Source organism: Microtus oregoni, unplaced genomic scaffold, assembly GCF_018167655.1.
Source record: "Microtus oregoni isolate MIOR12 unplaced genomic scaffold, Mior012 000009F_ref0000495, whole genome shotgun sequence".
In the NCBI taxonomy this organism is placed as follows: Eukaryota; Metazoa; Chordata; class Mammalia; order Rodentia; family Cricetidae; genus Microtus; species Microtus oregoni.
In genome coordinates this window covers 10535236-10556783 of record NW_024543068.1, presented here as the reverse complement: position 1 = coordinate 10556783, position 21548 = coordinate 10535236, and the positions used below count along the sequence as shown (strand labels likewise).

The window sequence follows — 21548 nt, the reverse complement described above, 5'->3', positions numbered from 1 at the left end:
TTTAGGAGTTGCTTCTCTTCTTCCACCAGGTGGGTCCAGGAGTTCAAACTTAGCTCCTTAGGCCTTTACAGGAAGGGCCATTCAGTGGCCCTAATTTGACTATTTTTGAGACAGGGTTTCTCTCTATAGCTCATGCTGGCCTAGAGCTGTCTCCAACCCTCCTGCCTCAGCCTCTTGAGAGCTGGGCTACAAGTTGTGTATCACCATGACTGATTGGAATAGCATTTCAGTCAAGGAAAGAGCATGATTGGAGGCCTGATGGTGGGCGAGAACGGGGTGGCAGGCCTCAGTCAGTCTGTAGCAGCCTCGCTAGCTGCATAGCCCCCATGGGCCCGCTTCCTCATTAGCAGTCTCACTCCTATCAACATTAAAAGATTGTTGGGCCTTAAAGTAAAGGAGTTCAGTGTGATCCCCTGTGGTGAGCGCTCAATAGCAGCCATCACTGAGTGATCCCCGCAGGTGAACTGTGCAGATTAATAAACCGAGGGCTGGGCTGCCCAAGCTGGCCCCAGTCCAAGACCAGCGTCTGCTCTGTACTTACAGCCAGTTAGTCAGCAAATCGGTCAGCTCCCTCCCTGTCTCTGGCAGCCGCCCAGACACCCTAATACAGCCTGTCCTAGGGCACATACTGGAGAATACCTGCCAAACGGTCGGGTGTTCTGCGGCTTCCCAGTCCGTCCCAGGCCAATTGCCACGGAAGGGTCAGGCCCCTGGCTGTCAGCCCCACCTTAGCTAGGACCCTTCATCTCACAGCCGGCCCCACCTCTCCCTCACTGGTGACTCAGCCTTCAAGTCCCCGGCACAGTTTGTCCGTCCTTCACACCTGTAATAAAACCCCTCTGCTCCCGCCTGCATCCTCACACACACCCACTGAGAGCTCTAGGCTTGGCTGCAGAGCAGAAATCCATGCCAGGTCACACCCAGACCAGTTTTATCAGACTCTCTGGGCGGGAGGACCTCCTCCTGACCCACGCCCATCTGCAGTCTCTGAAACTGCTGAATACGCAGACCAAGCTGGAGATGGAGGCCAGCGCTCCTCAGGGTAGCGAGAGAAGAAGCAGCTTGTGAGAAATGCAAAGTAGCCGGCCCTGCTGCGTTTTAAATAGGATTCCGCGGGGATCCCCAGAACCGTGAAGGGTCAGGGACACCACCTTTTGCTGGTCCAAGTACTCGGCCGGCCGGGGATTTTACACACATACTATATCGGGTAATTCTCACATCCCTCTCAATACTTACGCTTCTTCTTCAACAAACAAAGAAACAAAACTGCCATTCATCCTGGAGTCCGCTTTTAATTAGCACCTACGTGAGGTGTGCGCTAGAGGTTTGGGTTAAAAACAGGCTAGAGGCTGGGAAAGGGCTCAGAGGTCAACCTCCACTCACTGTGTTTCTGGGCCACTTCCTCAGCCTCTCTGAGCCCGGGTTTCTTCTTCAGAACAAGGTTAATTAATAATCACACTGCACAATTAATAAACAGGGCTGCAGTTATGATTGGGTGGACTTCTCTGGGGGGTAGGTGAGAGCCCCAAAGGTCTCTCTTTTATCAAAGCCGCCAGGTGGCAGTGAAGGAGGGAGGCTACCGGCTGAAGAGCAAGGACTCAGGCCAGGAGCGGGTTCTGAGGAACCACAACCGCCGTGCAGACCAAGCTGCTGGGTCCCCGCCCTCCCGGACAGTCTGGCTGAGATAGGGGACCAATGCAGAGTCAGGTCTCAGGTCGGCCCATTATAGGTAATACGGATTTGGACCTCAGAGTACGCCCTTTCCAGGATAAAGTCCTTTGTGGCTTGGCGAGATAAACAGCCGCAAGCTCTCTAGCCCTGGGGGTGGGTCTTCAGCAGATGGTCCCCAAGGCCGTGGCTTCAGGCGCGGCGGGCGGAGGCGCCCCTTTCCGGCGGTCTCGAGCACTGCAGCACCCACCCGCCTTGCGCGACTGATGGAAACACCATCCTCACGCGTGGTCTGACCATCTGCAAAGGGGGCTCCGGGGTTCTCCAAGCGTACTGTTGTCTCCTGTAATATAATTGTCTTTCCCGAAGGCGTTGCTAATTAACTCCTTTCTCTAAGAGCCGCCGCACTCTCTCCCCTGCTGTTGTGGATTAATTACGCTGCTCAGGCGAGAGATTTCTCAGCCTCGGTGGGCTCCGTGGATGGGCCTCGCGGCCCAGGGCTGGCCTCCCTCTTCCGTCGTCGTGCTTTGTTGTGCCTGGACACTGTAAGCAATCTCTACAGTCTTGGACTAAACGCAAGAACAGCTTCAGCTGGCTCGTGCGACCTCTGCAGCTCCTATCCATCAAAATCAAATTTAAGTTATTTCATCGTCTGTCTTTCCAGCTCTCAAACTATACACACTCCACTGCTTCTCCTCTTAGGTTCGATTCCCGTCTTTCACCCACTGTCCATAGCACAACATACTAGGTTTGTGACTGGGCAGGGTAGCTCAGGTCACACAGTACATCCATCCATTCACAGAGAGGATTAGAACTCAGCTTTCCCGAGGCTTGGCCTTTGGGGGTTAGTCTCTCGGGACCAGACAGACAGGCGTGCGGGGCAGCAGTCTTTGGCAAAGTGCATCCTAATGCTTGTCTCTTTAGGGGTCATCACAGCGACTCAGAATCATCAGGTACTCGATCTTTGGGGTGGGAGGGAGTGGACTCACTGGCTGAGGAACCGTGAGGCCACAGTTCAATTCTGCCATTGCTCCCTGCCCAGCTGTGTCACCGCCCTGCTTCCCGCTGCAGATTCTGGAGACATCTCAGCCTGCGTCCCTCCCACGGCTCCTGCTGGGAGGGCCTCCTTCCCAGTGCACCCCTGGGATCCCACCCTCCTCTGCCAGTCCAAACCTTCCCCAGTCGCTGGCTCACCTCTCCGCTGTCTCCCTACCTAAGGAAGCATCTCATCTCAAAAGGTTTAGAGGCAAAAGCCGCCTGGAATTTGAAAATATTTTGCGGGGAGATTCTAACGATGAGGGTTAAGGCGTCGCAAGCAGGCCAGAGAGGGAGCATTCGGGGACAGGGAGGACCATAAGTTCGCACGTGGGAACTGTCTTTTGTTCTGAAGGCACCATAGTGCTGAGCCCAGCTCCTCCCTGCATCGCCGGGGTTCCGGTTTGGGGTAGCGCCGGACCCCCTCCTGCAGAGCTTCACACCTCTGGCCTCAGTCTGGAGGATTTAGCTTGTGAGCAGTCGGTCGAGGTTCAGCGGGAGGACTCTTTCCCAGGATGATGGATGAGCTGGTGAAGAGAGGTCTTCTCTCTCCTCCCTCTGATCCCCACTTCCACCCCACTCCCCGAACCCATACTTCCTCTACCCGAATCTCCAGAAGCTGCGATTTGACAGCGTTTGGTCTCTGTAGGGATGGAGCCAGAAGGAACTCATACCTTTCCCTGGGAAGCTGTAAAGTGGTCTCTATCCCCAGTTTGCAGAGGCCTGGCACACCGGCTTTCAACCCTTCCAGGCAGAGGCTGAGCCTAACACTTCTGTACTGCTAATTCCTGATACATTCTAGCTGTTCTGTGCATACAATGAAGGAATGAAAGGCATGAACCCAAGAATTATCAAGGGAAAATTTGACTCCTTGTTCTTTTCAGTAGGGAATTTGCTGAATGTTTACAATAATCCACAACGCAGAGGCTGATGCTTGGGGAGAAAGGCTAAACACCAGAGGCTAAGCGGCTATGAAGCTAGACTCTGGCCACTTAGTAGCTGTGAGGCTTTGAGCAAATTAGTAACTTCTCTGGTCGCCCCCCCCCCCCCTTTTAAAACTTGGAAAATAGGGCTATAGCAAAGCTGAATCTTCACAGGGTTGCTCTAGAGAATAAATGAGCTAATAAAGGTGGAGTGTGTGAATGACAAGGGCCGGGCAGATGGGGGAGCCCCATCAATGAGAGTCACTATTAATCCTGTTGAAAATATGTCAGCGCCGGGCGATGGTGGTGCATGCCTTTAATCCCAGCACTCGGGAGGCAGAGGCAGGCGGATCTCTGTGAGTTAGAGACCAGCCTGGTCTACAGAGCTAGTTCCAGGACAGGCTCCAGAACCACAGAGAAACCCTGTCTCGAAAAACCAAACAAAAAAAAAAAAAAGAAAAAAGAAAAAGAAAATATGTCAGCATGGGGCTGGGGCCAAGGACCCCACCCTCTCCATTTTTGCCTCCGAGGGTGTGTAGTGCAGGCAGAAGACAAACCCACAGGAGGAGGCAATCACAGCAACAGAGAGTCATGGGAATTTAGGCCCATAGTTCCAGACTAGTCTGGTCTAGGTGAGGCAAAGTCCTGTAGAGGAGTGAGATGCAGACAGGGTGGGAGATATCTAGGCTAACGATAACCGGACTAAAGGAAGAACTGTGAGCGGCCACCAGGCCATTGGGCATAGAAAGCAACAAGGGACTGCCTTGCCAGGCAGGGTTAGGGTGATGGATACAAGGAAGGGTCAGCCCCTACACTCAGGGTCTTCCCGTAAGTCGTTGTCATAGGAAGACTTCCTTCCACTGTTTGCTGAAGCTATTCAGGAAGGCAGGGATGGTAAGGAGTTCCCACGAGCCCCTCTTCTGGCATAGCGAGTCAAGAGATGATTTATGTTCCCAGGCAAATCCATCAGCAGCGTCGGTCAGATTGCATCAGAAGTGGTCTCCAATATAGAGGCCATTCCGACATCAACTGGCACCTTTCTCACCCCAAGGACACCGAGTTGAGATGAGACTTGACTGCATAAAAACCATCAGAGATGAGGCAGGGTTCTTGGGGAGCATGGCCCAAGGACAGGATCCCTAACTGTGGCTGATGGACACATCTCACACCTCATTGCATTCAAAACCTGACTTGCAATTCCCAGAGATCTCAGGAGCCTCTCTGTCTATGCGCATCCTTCCTCCGTTCCAAGCCCCAAGCCCTGCTTGCCTGCCTGGTGTGCGCCTATGGATCCTGCCTGCTCTACACGGTGCCTCCTCTGGGAAGTCTTCCAGCCCACCCACGTTTGAGGGGGTGCTGTCCTGTCCTCTGGGCTCCCGTAGCGCCTTGTCCTCCCATCAACCTGCTCCTGCTGCTGAATCACAACCGTGTGCAATTTGTCTTCTTCCCCGTGAGCTCCCTGAGGTCTCATTCATCTTTGCTTTTCTGGTTCTTGGCATCATGCCTGGCACAGAGTCAGAGTCGGTGAATGCCTGAGGAATGAGTGGAGTAGCTGGGCCAGCGCTGTACAATGAGAGCGTGGAGGGTGGGCGGAGAGGAGCTCTTTCCAGGCACCTCCTGCCCCACACAGCAGGCTCATGAGGCCACAGAGGACATCTAGGCTCTGCTTCCTCACTTATGCAGTTGGCTCCTTAGTCCCAGCACAACCTTCCTTTCTTAAAAAAAAAAAATTTAAATTTCTTTTAATTGTGTGAGTGAGTCCGTGTATGTGTGTGGGTGTGCCGCTGTGTATCTGTGCCCATGAGTGGAGGTTCCCCAAGAGGCTAGAGGTCTTAAGATCCTACTGAGTTGGAGTTACAGGTGGTTGTGAGCCACCTGATATGGGTGCTGGGACTTGAACTCAGGTCCTCTGGAAGAGTGGTTTGTGTTTTTAATCACTGAGCCAGCTCCCCAGTCCCTATGCCTCCTTTTTACCCACATGGAGGGCGCATTCTAAGTATTTCTGTGAGTATACCTGGAGGAAGAGCAGGACCACTTGGAGGACACGGCACAAATAGGGCACTTGGGGGTGGACAAAGGACAAAGGCACAGACAATGACGAGGACCATGGAGGTTCTAGGGAAGGAGTTTAGCTCCTGGGAGCGAAGGGCCACCTTGTTGAATCAGAGGGGTCAGAAGTTCAAAGTTCTACAAGTTTTCTCTCTTTCCATAGTTTTGTGTGCTCCTGGACCTAAGTGTGTGAGTGTTTATGCCTTGTTTGATCAAGACAAGAGTCAAAATAGACTACACGCACTGTCTGGAAGGGGATACTCAGGCACTGGGGGGGGGGGAGGGGCAGGTGCCTCCCTCTGCTACAGAATGTAAAGTCAGAGTACCTATGAGTTCTTCCTAAAATAGGTATAGCCTTTACCCAGCTTTGGGGGTCAAGGTTATGCTGCACAGTGTGATATGTAGATGTCCCCCCAAATTCCTTCTCTCACCAACATGACAGAGTGGTTAGTCAGAGTGGTTAGTCTCTATGACATTATCAGCTGCTGATAGGCCAGTGATAAAGGTGAGTGCTCCTGTGGCCCACATCCTCAGCATCCTGACCTCCCTGTCCCAGCGTCCCTACCACCTGTGCAAATCTTACCCTTCTACCCAGGTCTGCAAATGGACACCCTACCCCCTCCTGACAGCTGGACATACACTCTCTACCTTTCTGAGCACTCCCAGGGGCCTCTTCCGGAGCAAAAATTCCACAGCACCAGTGTTTCCTGAGCCTGTAGTGTGCAGAGCATGGCACTGGGCACATCTGGGGAATAAGTGATGGGAAACAGGCACTCAGTAGTAATTGTTGAGCCTCATCCCAGCTAGGAATCAAGGGTATAGCATTGAAAACGGCAGGAGTGGTGTTGGCCTATGGGATGGACAGACTATGATCTCTAGAACTCGCTAGAAATGGGCTGCCTGGTCTGCCAGGGTTTGCCTGCTCGTTATGTGTTGGTCTGGGCTTTGATGGGCCACACAGAGTCAACATTTGCCCTTTGTGCCCATTGGTCCAGGTCTGCGTGTCTTTAGGATGCTTCAGAGGCTCACACCCTGCAGACCCCAGCACCCTCCTGCTCATCTCTGGCTGCCCTAGAGATCAGGAGGCCCTGGCTTGTCCTCATGCTAGCTGACATGAAGAGGCAGATGGCCTCCATCCTCTTCCCTGCCCACCCCACTGTACCAAGGAGGAGGGAGAGAAAAATTCTCAGATGACATCTTCCATCCATGATCTCTTGTGGTTCACAGACCCCAGTGCCGTAGACTTACCAGCCGCCAAGGTTGAGAGTCACACTACTGCCACACAGGATGGTGGCAATAGACTTGGGTGTGTAGAGAAGGAGGGGAAGCTGAGTCCTGGATTAGTGCCAGATTGTTCAGGGAATCTGGGGTCTCTAAGGAGAAACAGGGGTACCAGCATTGCTCAGGGAAACTTACTATAGTTACTTACTCACTTGAACAGAAATATATTTTTTTTAAAAAAATTTATCCAATGTGCATTGGTGTGAAGATGTCAGATCCCTTGTACCTGGAGTTACAGACAGCTATGAGCTACCGTGTGGGTGCTGGGAATTGAACCCGGGTCCTCTGGAAGAGCAGCCAGTGCTCTTAACCACTGAGCCATCTCTCCCAGTCCCAGAAGTATCCTTAATCATTGTAAATCAGCATCAGCACATGCCATTCTGCAACCCTACCACCAACCAGACGATCTAATCAAATACAGTTGAAAACCACAAACTTTATTGATATTCTTCATTAAAAACAGGGGGCCATGTACACAAATGCTGCTCGCGTACCATACCTGGCAAATTCCCCACAGCCACCCCTCATGGGCCAGCGTTCAGGAGCTGGCTTCCTGAAGTTCTCCTCTTTCCATTCTGGGATGTCAGACTTCATGATCTGAGCCTGGACAATGCAGAACTGGCCTTCAAGTTTGACCTCTAGGGTCAAGAGCGCTCCGAGTCCTGAGCTGTCCAGACCTCTCCCATCCCTTGTTTCCTCATGCTGCTAATGGGTGGCCAGAATTGTGCATGAAATCAGCTTTAGTGGAGGAAGCCTGGACTCTCCTTCAGCCCTGCCGCTTATTTTCCCTCCAAGGGGCTGACTTCAACAACTGCCAAGGTAGCAGAGTGGAATTGTAGGAATGAACTGCCATTGATGGGGGCAAATCTGGATTGTTAGTGACCAAGACTCAGTCTGCAGTTGGTGCTTGATAACTTCAGGCAGGATGAACCCATGGGAAACCCCAAAGGATAAATGCTGGAGGGAGTGAGCGAGCAGGAGCGACATTACTCCATTAGCCCTCTGGAGGGCGCCAAAGTAGGGCCTGCATAAAATCCTCCCAAGCTCTGCTCAAAGAATTCAGGGTCTTATGGAGCGATGGTTGGGGTCACTGGGGCCATTCACTGGACACTTCTGCCTCAACACCTTTATGAATGTTGAATTGGCCTTGAGACCAAGGCTGGAGAGGGTTTTCCTGTGGCTCCCACTCCTTCATATGTCCAGGGGTCTGTCTGGTCCTCTGGGTTTCAGAATTCAAGTCAGCACCCCCATCTAGAGCTAGTCAGATTGGAAAGAATGGACTGGCAATTGTACCCCCACACTCTGTCATTCCCACTAACCCCTCAGGGCTGAGCATGAGCTTCAGGCTTCTTTCTCTCTGCGACTGCCCCAACCTGGCCCTAACACAGTTACACCTCCCTGTCCTCCAGTGTATCCACTCTAAGCCACTGTGAACATTGGGAAAGTCTCCAGAATGGCTGGGCTGAAAGCAGAAAAATCTTGGTCTGATTTTTAGGCTTTTTCCATGCTCACCATACCCCTGCCCCCACCTCATGAAAGTTGGTGACTCCCAGGTGTCTCTAAAGAGCTCACCCTTGGGCCCAGCAGTGGCAAAGAGGACAACAGAGTCAGGAATGCAAAGGAATCTCTAAACTCATGTAGAACAAGAACAAAAATCTCTTTCATAGCACTCCTGGCAGAGAGCTGCCTAGATCCCCTTAAAATACCTCCAAAAGTCAGTTTGAATACTACAGGTAGTATTCAAACACTAGATGGCTTTGGTTGCAAGACAGTCAACCCATTTACCCCTCCATCCTCCCCCTCAAATACTCACTCTACCTCTGTGTTCATAACAACACTCCTCACCCTTACCCCCTCTTACACACACACACACGCACACACACACACTTATAGATGATTATATAAGGCTATATAGAAATATGTTTCCCTTGTTACTTATGGGTAACTCCCTTTTTGCGGTCCCTTCTTCCCTTCCCAATATCTAGCAAAAATCTAGAGGCTGGAGCTCAAATGCCAGAGGAATTCCAGGGAAAAGTAGTATCCAGTTAACTCCTGGGCTGGGCTGGGCTGGGCTGGGCTGGAGTGGCCAGCTGGAGGAGGCCAGGCAGGGAACAGCATTAAAAAATTCCAGGCTATTGACTGCTATATCTAGGGGAAAGGCCTTACATGTAGGCTGAGCAGCCAGTGCACATTCTGCTGGAGGATGGGTGTGCTCCATACCCCCTCCCATTTCCACTAGCAGTTGGCAAAGCTTACTGGACTGCTATTCATGCGTGCTAACTGTACCATTTACCAGCCTCCAGGGCCTGGGGAGTCTCCTACCAGCAGCAAGTATGGAGTCTCCACTATCAAGATGTGGAGAAGGCCTTTAACAGAAGTGGTGACACCTGAGATGTAACAGCGGATGGGCCAGGCAGGGGGTGGGGGAAGGGCTTCCCAGAAGATAACTTGAAACAGAAACACCCTCACAGATTAGCAGCTATCCCCCTGGCTGGGTGGTGAGTAACCTAGTGATGCTCAGGTGGTCATTTCCCCTCCATGTCAGAATGCACCTTTTTTTTTTTTTTATAAATCCTCTGAGTGTTGAATGTCTGGGGTGGATATGAGGCCCTTCCTAGCGGAGGGTGCGGTGTGTCACAGGTGGAGACAGGGGTGCTGTGATCTTACGTTCAGAAGGAACTGAGATGGAGAAACGGCAAGCGTACTTGCCAGCTATTTGTCCTGCTGTTTGGAGCTTTCAGTCCCGACATTGAACATGGGGACCAGCAAGCCCAGCAGCCACCTCTTTCCGAAGACCTCCTGTAAGTTCTTGCGCCAGGGCCGGGCTCTCACTGCCACCCCCTTTCGAACCTGGTAGCGGGTCTGCCCCCGGAGGATCAGCAGCAGCTGGTGGCAGCAGAAGCCTGCACAGGCCAGGCCGACAGCGAACCAGAGGTAAAGCATGAGGATGACGAACATGTCAGAACCGAGGACAGCTCCTGCAGGGGGTGGGGGGGGAGACACCAGACCGCTTTACACCCAGGCCACGTACCCAGACCTCCGTGCTGGCGCTTTCCGCTGCGAGGCGAGGAGAAAGGCTCACGAGCTGGAAGTTGAGATTTGTAGCAATCTCAGCTCTGCAGCCCGGGAGACGGTGGCTGAGTTCCTTGCCCCAAGTTTTCCTTAATGGCTCCTGAGGAGAAGAGAAGAACTCGGGGCCTAGGGAGATGGAGAACAAGCGAGGTGAGCTCAGCGAAAAGGGCACTCAGTATTTCTGGTCCAGTCTAGACGGCACATTTCCCTAGAGGCAGAAATGCTCCCCCATTTCACTTTCTGGATTGGAAGCGGGGTGGGGGTGGGTTTCACATGAGGAAAGAGGAGCGAACTTAGGACCTTAAAGAGGGAGCTGGCACCTGGGCAGCTGTCTAGAGTACAGTCAGTTCTCCCGATGAGGCTGGGAGCACTGTCTGGGAGGATCTGAGAAAGTGACAGCATGATGGAGAACAGGACCATGTCACGAGCTCATGTCACGAGCTCAGCTTCAAGGGCAGCACACAGAGCCTACTTAGAGAACAAGTTAGTCATTAACGTTAACAAAAGGAGTCACTGCAACACTCAGTCAAAGCTGCCCTGACAGTAACGTCTGCAGGCAAAGGCTCTCAGTTCAGCACCCTGACAGTGGGACAGCACCCGCCCTACACGGTCCAAACCCAGCATTTTCCTGAGACGGTTTTTAAAAGTCTACTAGTCCTGAGTTCCTTGCTCGTGCTCCGTCTCCTTCTGCTCCTGATTTGGACCTTGAGATTTCTGTCCGGTGCTCCCGTGTGGGTCTCTGTCTCTGTCTCCTTTCATCGCCTGATGAAGGTATATCAAAGAGACAGACTCAAATGGGCTGGGCCATCCTGTAACCCACTTTTTTCTTGTCGGTACAAATTAGCTCGGGCAGCCCTGTGCAGGACAGAGACTCCCGGGGACATGGTGCCCTTCCAGCTTGAGGGAAACTGATGTGCAAGCTAGCCCTCCAGTCAGGATGTAAGTGCCTCAGAACCATCAAGCTCAGGTCTGCCTTGCAGCTGGACCCCAGGAACCAGCCAGGCAGATGGAAACCATTTCCCACAGGTTTCTAAATCAAGGCATGAGGTAAAGACTTTTCGGCCTTTTGCTGGCCCCATGCAGCATCTACAAAAGGCTATTCTGGGGACCTGCTTTCTTTCTTTCAAAGTGTTTGAAGTTACCTGGCCTGGCTGCTTCAGCACCTCTAAACTATGTCATAATAGTTCCTCTTTCAGAAAACTCCCAAAACTTCCTTAAGGGATCTGAAAGATTACATCATCTACTTTCCTTTGTCCTTGCCCTCCCCCAACATCCATCTCTACCACTTCTGCTGAACCATTCCCCAGCATATTCCATAATAGATTTGGGTACAGGCTGTACCCCTCCTCCCAAAGAGGCCAATTCAGCAAGGAAGCAAGACTAGACAGGCAGGGTGGCAGAGCAGAAAAGAACAACCCAGAATCCAAAGGTGCATGGCTTAGAAACAACTTAACCTGGTAGAGCCTTTGGCTCCCTGGCCTTAGAAAAAGACAAAGAGCTGTCTCCCAGACTTGTGCTAAGTATTGGAAGCAATGAGACACATCAATGGGACTCAAAATAGGTACTCAACAAGGTCTAGCCACCTTTTTCTCCTCCTGGGTCTTCTAGGGGCATCTACCAACCGATACTAACCCAAATGCCATGGTACATGCCAAATGGTGTCATTTCCATTCTCTAGATAAGAATGGGGCTCACACAGGTGACACAAAGCATAAAGGAAAGAACCCTTATCAAACGTCCTCAGCTGACCTTCTCTCTCGCATGAGCAGAGGGGCTGGAGTTTAGTGGCATCTGCATTTTTGGAAGTTCCATTTTTAGACCCCCCCACATAAGGGTGGGGGGGCCTTTCAGATCCCCACTTACAACTATCTCAGGTACTAACGACAGATCTTGACCTCAGGGGTTTCTATTAAACAACCGCCTTGGTGCACCCTCTTGCCCACCTGTTCTCCTGAGAGGTAAGAGGGTTTTCTCTGGACCATTTGGACCAGAATGGGTAAGGAAAGTCTCAAAGGAGGAAGCTGAACAGGGTGGTGTATGCAGGTGGAGAGGGCCAGGGAAGAATGGGAAGGGTTGGTAAGGGAGGAAGAGGAGATGGATCTGGTGATGAGAAGTCTTGAATTCCTTTTCTAGTGGACATGGTGGAGAGTGGCGAGACTCATTCTGAAGCCAGAGCAGATGCCTGGGCACTGAGGTGGGCATGGGCTCCCTCTTTTCTCCTATCAGATCAAGGCAAGAGGCTTCCTTTCTTCCATATTTCCCAAGCCTAGCACATATGGACGGGCCTCACGCCAGACTTAAATCAAACCATTCCAAGGTCCTCCTTCTGGAACCACCCTTTTGTGTGGCTGGTGAGATGACTTGGGAAAAGATGTGTAATCAGGTTCTCTGGCTCTCCTCATCACTCCACCTGCCTGCTCTCACACTCCACCCCCAGCCCACCCACCTGCCCTCCCCCATCCTGCTTATTTTGGTCTTGGCAGCCTCCTATGCCAGCACCAAGATCCAGAAGGCCCCAGAGCTCCAAGTTCTGGGCCCAGCTTCACCACCAGCCCTCCAGACATTTCCCATGGCTGGTCCTCCCCGAGCCTCTGTGTTCCTACTGCCAAATGGCATGATAGTTCTATGTCTGGGGAGAGCTGGGCTATAGATACAACAGAGAATGAAGTGAGGGCTCCCCTAGGGTAATTTTTCTTTTCAAATGTCCAGTTCAGTCTGTCTAGTTCATTCTGGTTCAGTCCAGTCCAGGTGCATCAGGACAGTGAGGTTCTCTGTAGAAATAGGTGTTTTTCTTTGACACTCGAAGGTCAAGTCGCTGTGTTTGGGACTATGGGAATTGAGGAAGAGCACTGGATTAAACACCTGGATAAAAACCAGAGATACTCCAGGGAATAAGCCACTAGGCAGGTCATTTAGTCCCAGCTAAGATTCAGTCTCTTTATCTGAGAAATGGATCTAAGGACACCAGACACATATCTTTGTGTGCACACTACTAATGGTAGAGAATCAAAGGTCAAAGTAAGAAAGGAGTGGAAGGAAATGAAGTAGGGACAGATGCCAAGGCCAGGCAAAAATAGAATGGCCACCAGGAACAGAGTCTCCCAGGGCCAGGTATCATGGGATGTTCTTTGAGACGTACTATTCTATTCAAACCACAGTCCTCATCATGGTACCCGTGGGAGCAGCATGTGCCTGGCTCCAGCAGGTGTCAGAGCCTTCCAGAGGCTCAGATCCCTCTCCAGACTGGATCTCTGGAGTGTGGACTTGCAGCCAATGAGGTAGCTCTGAGCTAGCTGCCAACTGCCGAGACTGATGGGGCCCAACTCGGTGGATGGGAGGCTGGAGGTTGGAGGTTAGCCTACTGCTGAGCACATGCTGAAGTCAAGTCTAGATTCACCGTGGTTGACTGCTGAAGAGATGTGTTAACAGGACACGGGGGAGGGGGAGGGAGGGTGCAGGCCAATGGGGCACCTAGCATGAGCTCTGAAGGAAAGTTGACTGGCCTAAGAGGTGTACAGCTTGGTTGCCATAATTTTTATGAGTAGCGTATAGTATGAAACATGAGAAGGGTCAGAGGAAATAGAGCATGCCCAGTTAATCTGAATCTCGGATAGGTTACAATCTGTTCTCTTAGTATGCTTCCTGAAATACTGGGCCATAATCATACCAAACGACTGTTTATCTGACACTTGGAGCTGAATATCCTGTGCTTTTATTTGAAAAACTCGGGGTTGGGTTAGGAGGCCTCGTTTGCCAGGCCAGCCAAAGCCCACTCACCGGAGAAGAACTGGCTGATTGAAGTGGGCAGGAGCGTGAGGAAGGCCAGGGGATGGGCGAAGGAGATGGAAAGGACAGCTGAGATGTAGGCCACGCCGGCCACCATGGAGTAAAGACAGGCCAGCGACGTGTAGAGGCAGAAAAGGATGAAGTTGCGCATGTTCCTGCTGCCAATGCAGTTGCCGGTGAAGAAACAGTGATGGTCGTGCCTCAGCGTGACTCGGGAGCACACTCGGCAGAAGTGGGTGCTGGGTGGTGGGCACTGAGGTCTCTGGGATGAGGTTCCCTGGCAGGTGCCCAGGTCGTCTGGGGAATTCTGGATGACCAGGACGTAATTGCCCAGGGCATTGGCTGAGAGGAACAGGAAGAGCGCCCCGTGAAGCACTGCGGGCGAGAAGAGCGGGGTGGCTGTGGGGTCCTCACGCATGCTGGGCAGGAAGAGGAAGATCTGCAAGGCGAAGGTCACCAGGGAAATGCAAAGGAAGTAGGCGGGGGCCACCACGTTGAGCAGCCGCAGGGCCAGCATCCTCCTCGGTTACATTCCTATGGGGCGCAAGGAGAGAGGAAACCTTACAGTGTTGTCCAGGGTCACCTGATGCTCTTCTCCTTGCTCGAAGGACTGGAGAGCTGTACACAAATCTCCCAAACTCAGCCCCTCGGACCCACCCTTTCTGGTTTCCCTAATTTGGGACCAAGCAGGTTAGAGACCCAGAGATCACAACTGCCTGCCTCTAGCCAGACCTACTTCAGATGAGTTCCTGTTGCTTTGGCGTCATGGAGGCCAGGCAGAGGAGGGAAAGGGCCTGGTTGCAGTCTGGAGTGATTGCGTGTGGGGGAGGGGTGGGGTTTAGGAGCCGAGGGGTGGAACAGTACAGTATCACTGTAGTTGGGATCTTTGACTGAGGCTTCTCTAGGAGGAAGAGAAGGATCTAGTGGGGGTGGAGAGACCGGTTTGACTCTTGGAAATCCTGGTTCACCCCTCCCCCACCTCCTATCTTGAGCTATGTTCGGTGACCTCACAGGTTACCCGAGGCTCTCTGGAAGGAGTTGTGCTGTGGACCATGGTGTGAGTTCGCTTGTGTACGACTTTATGTGTTATCTGTGTGCGTCTGGGTTTGTGTGTGTATACCCACCCCCTGCCACCTGGCTTTTTTCTTTTAAAAAATCAATTAAACAATCGATAGTGTTCAGGGACTGGGTAGGGTGGGGGTATAGCTAGACGACTTGTGCCAGTGGGTCCTGATCAGTTCATTTTCCAGCCGTTGCTTGCCCTGACTATTTCTATAAAATCTTTGCAAAGAGTGTTTTCCTTTGAGGCAATGAAATTGAAATCCCCCATTCGCACCCGCCTTTCGCTTTCCTGGCGGGAGAAACCCAAACAATCCCCAAGGCGCCGGAACCCTTTCGGCGCCAAGAAGCCCGTCCTGGGTGGACTAGTGGATGCTTGGCAGCTTTTCCTGGGATGACAACCCTACACACAGAGCCAAATGCAGCCTCACCTCCTACAGCCGGAGCCCCTGCCCAACTTCGGGTACCACGGGGAAATAGGTTCTGTGTATCGAGAAGAACTTTCCAGTGGTCTAAGTAATCGACCAGAAGGAGGCACGAGAAAAGTTCTGGAAACGTGGCTGCACCCAGGATGGGTGGATGCCACGGGGCCTGGGTTCAAGCTGTACCGTCCGTCTGGGCTGAGACATTGGTCACCTTGAAATCTTTTTTGCAGGTGACTGTGCTTACCACTCTGGGGACCTGCAGTCTCTCTGCACAGCTGGGGCGCAGTTCAGGGCATGACTGAGGGTGATCGCTGGAGACTCAGGGCCCCCATAGCCATGCACTCCCAGAGGCCACGGGGGCGCTGCCCACTTCACAGAGCCTTAGGTGCCGGGATCCGGCGAGGGAAGCAAGTGTCTTCCCGGCGCCAGTCGCCAGGGGGGCGCGGGAGCAGCCTCCAGATGCGCCGCTGCTCAGGGAAGGCGAAGGACAGGGACTGGGGGAGTGCGGGGCGCCGGGTGGGCAGCTGCAGCAGGGGCCCTGCGTCCCGCGAAGGCCCGCATAGAGTGCCTGGCTGCAGGAAGTGTGGGGAGCTGTCCGCTCAGCACCGGCACCAGCCCCACCGGCCTCTGAGGGCGGCACCGGAGCCCTGCGGACCCAGGCAGGCGGGCGCCCACCGGTTCCTCCGCCACTGCCTCTTGGACGCCCGGGCAGCCGCCCCCCGAAGCGGCCGCAGCGCCGCAGAGGACTGGGGAACGAACTCACCGAGCTCGGATCGCGACAGGAGGAGCCCCAGACGCCGGCCCTGGTTTTCCCCGAGGCTGCAAAGTTGTGGGCTCGCCCGACTGGCTCGCAGCCTTCTCACGCTTCGCTTCGGGGACTGGGCAGGTAGCGGGGGTGTGGGGTGGAGGGCGCGGGTAGCTGCTGCCCTCCTACTTGGGCGCCAGAGAGTGGGGGCCTGGAGGCGGCGGGGAAGGCAGCTGGGCACCCCCCTGCTCCGCCACCCCTCCCTCCGCTCCTGGGGGCGGTGCTCTGGCCACTGGCTCAGCACTGAGGACTTGCCCCCCACATCCCCGCCCTTCTCGGCTCCCCCAGGGGCGGGTTGTGGCGCCCTGCCTTACTGCAACCCCAGTTCCAACTGGGAGGTGGGGATTCAGCCCTGATGCAGAAGCTCCAGCCATACCCTGACCTCCCCTCTTCCCCTCTTCCTGTCTATGACCCCTCCTCGCTGTCGGCTAGGACCAAGGAAATCTTGTGTGTATATTGAGGGGTGAGGGGATGTGGGCTGTTGAGAGCTTAGCTTACCAGGGCAGCACCCATGAAAATCAGCATTATCTCAGAAGGTCTGTGAACTGAGGGTCAGGCTACCTGGGTGTCAATATCCACCATTTACTGTTTACTGGGTGAGCCTACATTCCAGGGTCTTCTATAGAATAGAGGATTGAATGACGGTAACTGTGGAGCCTGCTTGGGATGAAGACTGTTTGTGTCTTAGACCCTCATCATTAACACTACAGACTGGCCCTTTCCTAAGTATCAGGCACTGTGCTGAACCCATGACACGGCAGCTGCATGAATCCTCCAGTGAGATTCCTGAAGCTTGCTGAGCCCCATTCTAGGGCCAAGAAGGTGATGCGAAGTCACACACCCAAGGTCATGCAGCAGGTGAGTGGTGGGGCCTGGATTGGAACCTGGTTCTAGTTTTCAGTCTCTGCCCACTTCAGCACCACCTGGGGATCCGGGGGGGGGGCAGCTTTGGTTTGGGAGAGGGGAGGACAACAGGGATACATCCAGACACCAACTGGGACCTGAGCTTCTCCTGCCCCTATCTATCTCCTTCTCAATACTATTTTCATGTGTGTCCTATAAGACAGCAAGAGGGTGGTGACTCTAGTGTATGGCGTGTGTGTGTGTGTGTGTGCGCGTGTGTGTGCATTTATGCATATGGGGGGAATCTAAGACCATGAAACATTGCAAGAATATCCACGCTTTTACTAGCCTCAGTTTCCCAAACTGCCATGGCTCCCACTGCTGCCTTCTCCACTTCCCTGTGTGCAAGCAAACATAAAAAAAAAAAAAATGCTTATTGGTGTCTCAACTGGTTGATTAAAACGAGCAGTCCTTTGAAGCGAAGGCCATATGCCGATCGGCTTAGCCTCTATTTTTGAATCATCAGACACTGTTTTCTCTGTATTTTATCAGCATACATAAAAATAAAAAAGGGGCCAGGAAACCTCTTCATGTTCTAAAAGGATCTTATATATGAGAGGAAGAATGGCATACCAGGCAGTAGCTCCTGAGACTGATGACCCAGGACAGATGCAAGGAAGCACAAGAGGTCTTTTTCCTGCCAGGCCAGCTTTGAGTCACGAGCTTCCTGCCCCCCTTGCACGAGTTCTGCCTGCCTCTCATACAGGCTCGGGATGGAGGGGACCCAAAGGGCTCAGTCTGGGCCGTACTGATTGAAAATCTCCATTCTTTAAATACCTTGAGAGTTGGGTGTGTTTCTAATTTTATTTTGTGTATGGGTGTGTGGGGGGAAGGTGAGTGGGGTGTGCATGCTCACATGTGTGTGTATGTGTGTGCTAAATTAATGTGTGAGGGGTAAAAAGAAAGAGTTAGGCAAACGTGGGAAGATGTCAGTGGGGGAAGGGAGCAATCAGCCGGGAGGGAGGTGATACAGACAGGAATGGGCAGGATAATTATTTATTTAGAAACCAAATTTATCAACAGAAAAGGACACTGGAACTGGAGTTCTAAGCCTACTAGTGTAGTGATTCCTAGGCCCCTTAAGCAACAGAGCAAGAGGAAGAACAGCCAAGTGACAAAACCCCATAGGGAGGTCGACTTGAAACTTCACTTTGATTCTGGCCCTGAGTTAAACAGATAAACCAGCCATATGAACTTGAAAAGGTGGCTCAACTCTCTGCACTCTGCATTCTCATCCCTAAGGAGAGAACAGTGTCCATATTTGTGATGATAGCAGACCGGATGTTGAGCTGGGGCACCTCAGGACCAGAGGGACCACAGCACTCCTCTCTCTCATCAGCCCCCTCTCTTCCTTCTAGGCTCTTATCTCTACCTCTCTGCCTTCTCCTTTCTAAAATAAGATCTCCCATCCTGTATTAGAAATACTGGCAAAGGCAGTGTCTCTAGTTTGCCCTGAGTAGACCAGTATTCTGGTCGATGAATCCATACTTATCTCTCTGGAAAGAAAAGTCTGTATTTTGAGGTTTTGAAATGTCTGGCTGGCGAGGACACATTTGCCATTGCTCTTCCATCCTGCCACTGCCCACCCTGGCAATAGCCTTGTTCTCCACAAACAGTGTCAGAAAGTAGTTTCTAAGCCACACTCTCTATCGGCCTTGTCATCTCTTCTCATAGCTGAGCTGTGCCGGCACCTGCAGCGGCTCCCAAGGGGGCAGGAATCAGGCAAGTATCTGATTGCTGCTGCACACTCTCCTGGAGATACGTGCTGTAAACCTTGCAATTTAGTGGTATTATTTGAGTGACATAAACTCCCTTCCAAGTGGCAATCATTCCATTTTGCCACAAAATGCAGTATCCAGAGGAAGAAATTCCGTGAAGTAAGCAGTTGCTTCTCCCCGGGGTGTCAGACTCCTCATCCCTTTAGATGGAGGCTGTTCCTCAATGTAACGACCTGGGGCAAAGAACGCTGACGAGGTAATGCTTCCATTTCATGCTCGTAGCACAGGTGGACCACGAAGAATGGAAACTGGGGTCTTGAGGTCAATAGCCTGAAGTTAAGACGGTAACAGATAGCCCTAGACAGGATGCTTGCTACGGCTGACAACTAACCACAGCCTCTGGGAACCACAAAGTGCTTCCGAGCCTCAGAAGGCTTAAGAAGATGCTATCCCTGCCCACCCAGCTTTGGGAACCATCTTAATGTGATCTTCATCTCAGTCAGCCGCACACATCGGAATTGGATTACCACAGAATGTCTACCTGGAGGTGCGACTCTACTCCGCCCACACTGCCTCCGTTCTAACAGCAACTGCATTACTTTGATGTAATAAGGTAGCAGTCCCACAAAATTAAACTCTCATTCCACGAGACTCTCAACAGCCCTGTAAGCGAGCTGGGAGGAGACAGTATTAAATCTATTTTTCTTGCGAGAAAACCGAGGTTCTAGTGGTTTGCTGCCAGCTAACTGGTAAACCTCGCCTGCTGGAGTCAACAGATGACTTGAGAGCTGGGCGTGGTGGTTGCATTCCTGTAATCTCAGGTGTTGGGGAGCAGTAGCAGGAGAATTCAGGACTTCAAGGCTATCCTCTGCATATCCAGTTCAGGGTTAGCCTGGGCTGTGTCTGACTGCCTCAAAAAAAATCAGAACCAAAACAACAAGCCCAGCAATAAATGCACATCCCTCCATGTGATTTACTAGGCAAAGGTTTCACCAATATCTGCCTTTCCTAGAACACGACATTTGCATAAAGAAAGCAGGTTGGTCATGCGCTGTCCAGAATAAGACCTGCCCCATCTCCTCTTATCTACAACGGCACTGCCCCTCACCCATGTCCCACCTACTCTGATATATGTATCCCCGACAGCACTTGACACCACTTGACTGTTTGTCCTTCTTTATTAGGATGAAGGCCAACTCCCTGAGAGCCACATGTGGACTATTTAAGTCATTCTGTATCCCCAGTGCCTAGCACAGTGTTGAGTGTGTAATAAGTGCTCAGCACTCACTAACTGCTGAAGTGAGACACACACAGACACACACACACACACACACACACACACACACACGCCCCAGATGCCCTCAGGGGCTCTGCTGTTTGTGGTACTAGAGAAGGTGAATGTGTGCTCAGCATCTGGGCCTAAATGTCAAGGAAGAAACAACAGGTCTGGGTGACAGGTAACCCCTCAGCTCTCTCTGATGAGTGGATGCCTCAGTGTGAAAAACTTTGCTTGGCTTGGGAGAGCCCCGTTTGCAGTGCTTAGGCCTCGGAAGGATGGAGGCAATCTTACCCCCAATTAGCCACACTTTTCTGGGACCATTTAGGCAGCCCTGGTAGGGATTGCTGATGGCTGGGGACCAGCAAGCAGCTCAGCTCAGAGGTGGGGGGTGGTAGCAGGAGTAATTGGTTCTTTCATCTCAGAGTATGCAGGAGGTGGGAGAGTATAGAGGTGGGGGGGGGGTGAGAGGGAGGCAGAGGGCAGGCCAGAGAAGAGGGGCAAGGAGAGGAGTGGAGATGGGGGTGGTGAGAGTGTGCTTGTCCAGTACGGCACCCCACAGTGTTTGTCTTTATGATGGAGGATGTTCTGGAGACACAGGGGGAAATCTCTGGTCTCTGCTGAGAGCCCTCCCGTGCCAGATGTCCAGGATAGGAAGAAATGAGGCAGAAGGCTGACGTCTCAATTCAAGAAGGAGGGAGGGGAGACCAGAGCAGTGAGGTCACTGCAGAGTCCTTAGCTGTTGAGAGGCTGCTTGGATATTCCCTTGTGACCAAAGAGCAGCAGGCAGCACACTCCTTCTATCTCTGGCCCCTCCCACCTCACTCTTGTGTCTCAGCAGAGAGGCCAGGGCCCAGGAGAGAGGCAATGTGGTCTGAGTATAAAAGCATAAGCATTTGGTGCCCACTGACCTGGACACGAATCTCTTTATTCTTATTGGTTGTCCAACCTTGGGTGAATTCCTCTGCCTCCCTGAGCCTCCAACTACATCTTCATGAAATGTGAGCCTACTGAGTTTAATTCATTCGTCTTTATTATTTGCTTATTTACTTATTTTGAGATAGACTCTAACACGGTCCTGGCCTCAGGCTTGCTGTCCCTGAAGATGACTATGTCCTGTTGGTCTTCCTGCCCTTACCTTCTGAAGACTGGGGTTCCAGGTATGTGCTCTCGAGTCTAGTATATGTGACTGGAGATCAGACACAGGGCCTCCTGCACACGAGGCAAGCACTCCTCCAGTCAAGCCACATCTCAAGCTGCCATCATGAGTTTTAAGCAGCAAAGAAGTCACTTCAGGAATACCTTCCTTTCTCTCTGATGCGGCCTCTAGCTTCCTGTCTGCACAGTCCTGTCTGCCTTAGGATGTTTACTGTGGACATCTTTCCTATGTGTCTTTTCCTTTTTCTCTTTCTCTCTCATTTTGAGACAGAGTGTCACTCTGTGTAGTCCTGACTGGACTGGAACTCACACTGTAGACCAGGCTGTCCTCCGACTCACAGAGATCCCCCTGCCTCTGCATTCTGACTGCTGAGATTAAAGGCCTGCATC

The 21548-nt window shown here is 52.3% G+C and overlaps 1 protein-coding gene across 1 annotated transcript; it reads right to left on the bottom strand.

The window, feature by feature from the left end:
• Positions 1–7382: 7382 nt before the first annotated feature.
• On the bottom strand, positions 7383–16198 carry Zdhhc22 (zinc finger DHHC-type palmitoyltransferase 22). The gene is made up of 3 exons (XM_041658783.1): positions 16062–16198; positions 13806–14348; positions 7383–9934 (listed from the first exon to the last, which is right to left on the bottom strand). The coding sequence occupies exons 2-3, from the start codon at positions 14329–14331 to the stop codon at positions 9669–9671; spliced, it is 792 nt and encodes a 263-aa protein (XP_041514717.1). The 5' UTR covers positions 14332–14348; positions 16062–16198; the 3' UTR covers positions 7383–9668.
• Positions 16199–21548: the final 5350 nt, after the last annotated feature.

What these genes read in the sequence shown, in the direction of transcription:
- Zdhhc22 (XM_041658783.1), bottom strand. Translation starts at nt 14,331, where the DNA reads ATGCTGGCCCTGCGGCTGCTCAACGTGGTGGCCCCCGCCTACTTCCTT. An exon ending in AATCAGCCAGTTCTTCTCCG is followed by an intron (nt 9,935 to 13,805) that starts GTGAGTGGGCTT and finishes CACCCCCTGCAG; the next exon opens with GAGCTGTCCTCGGTTCTGAC.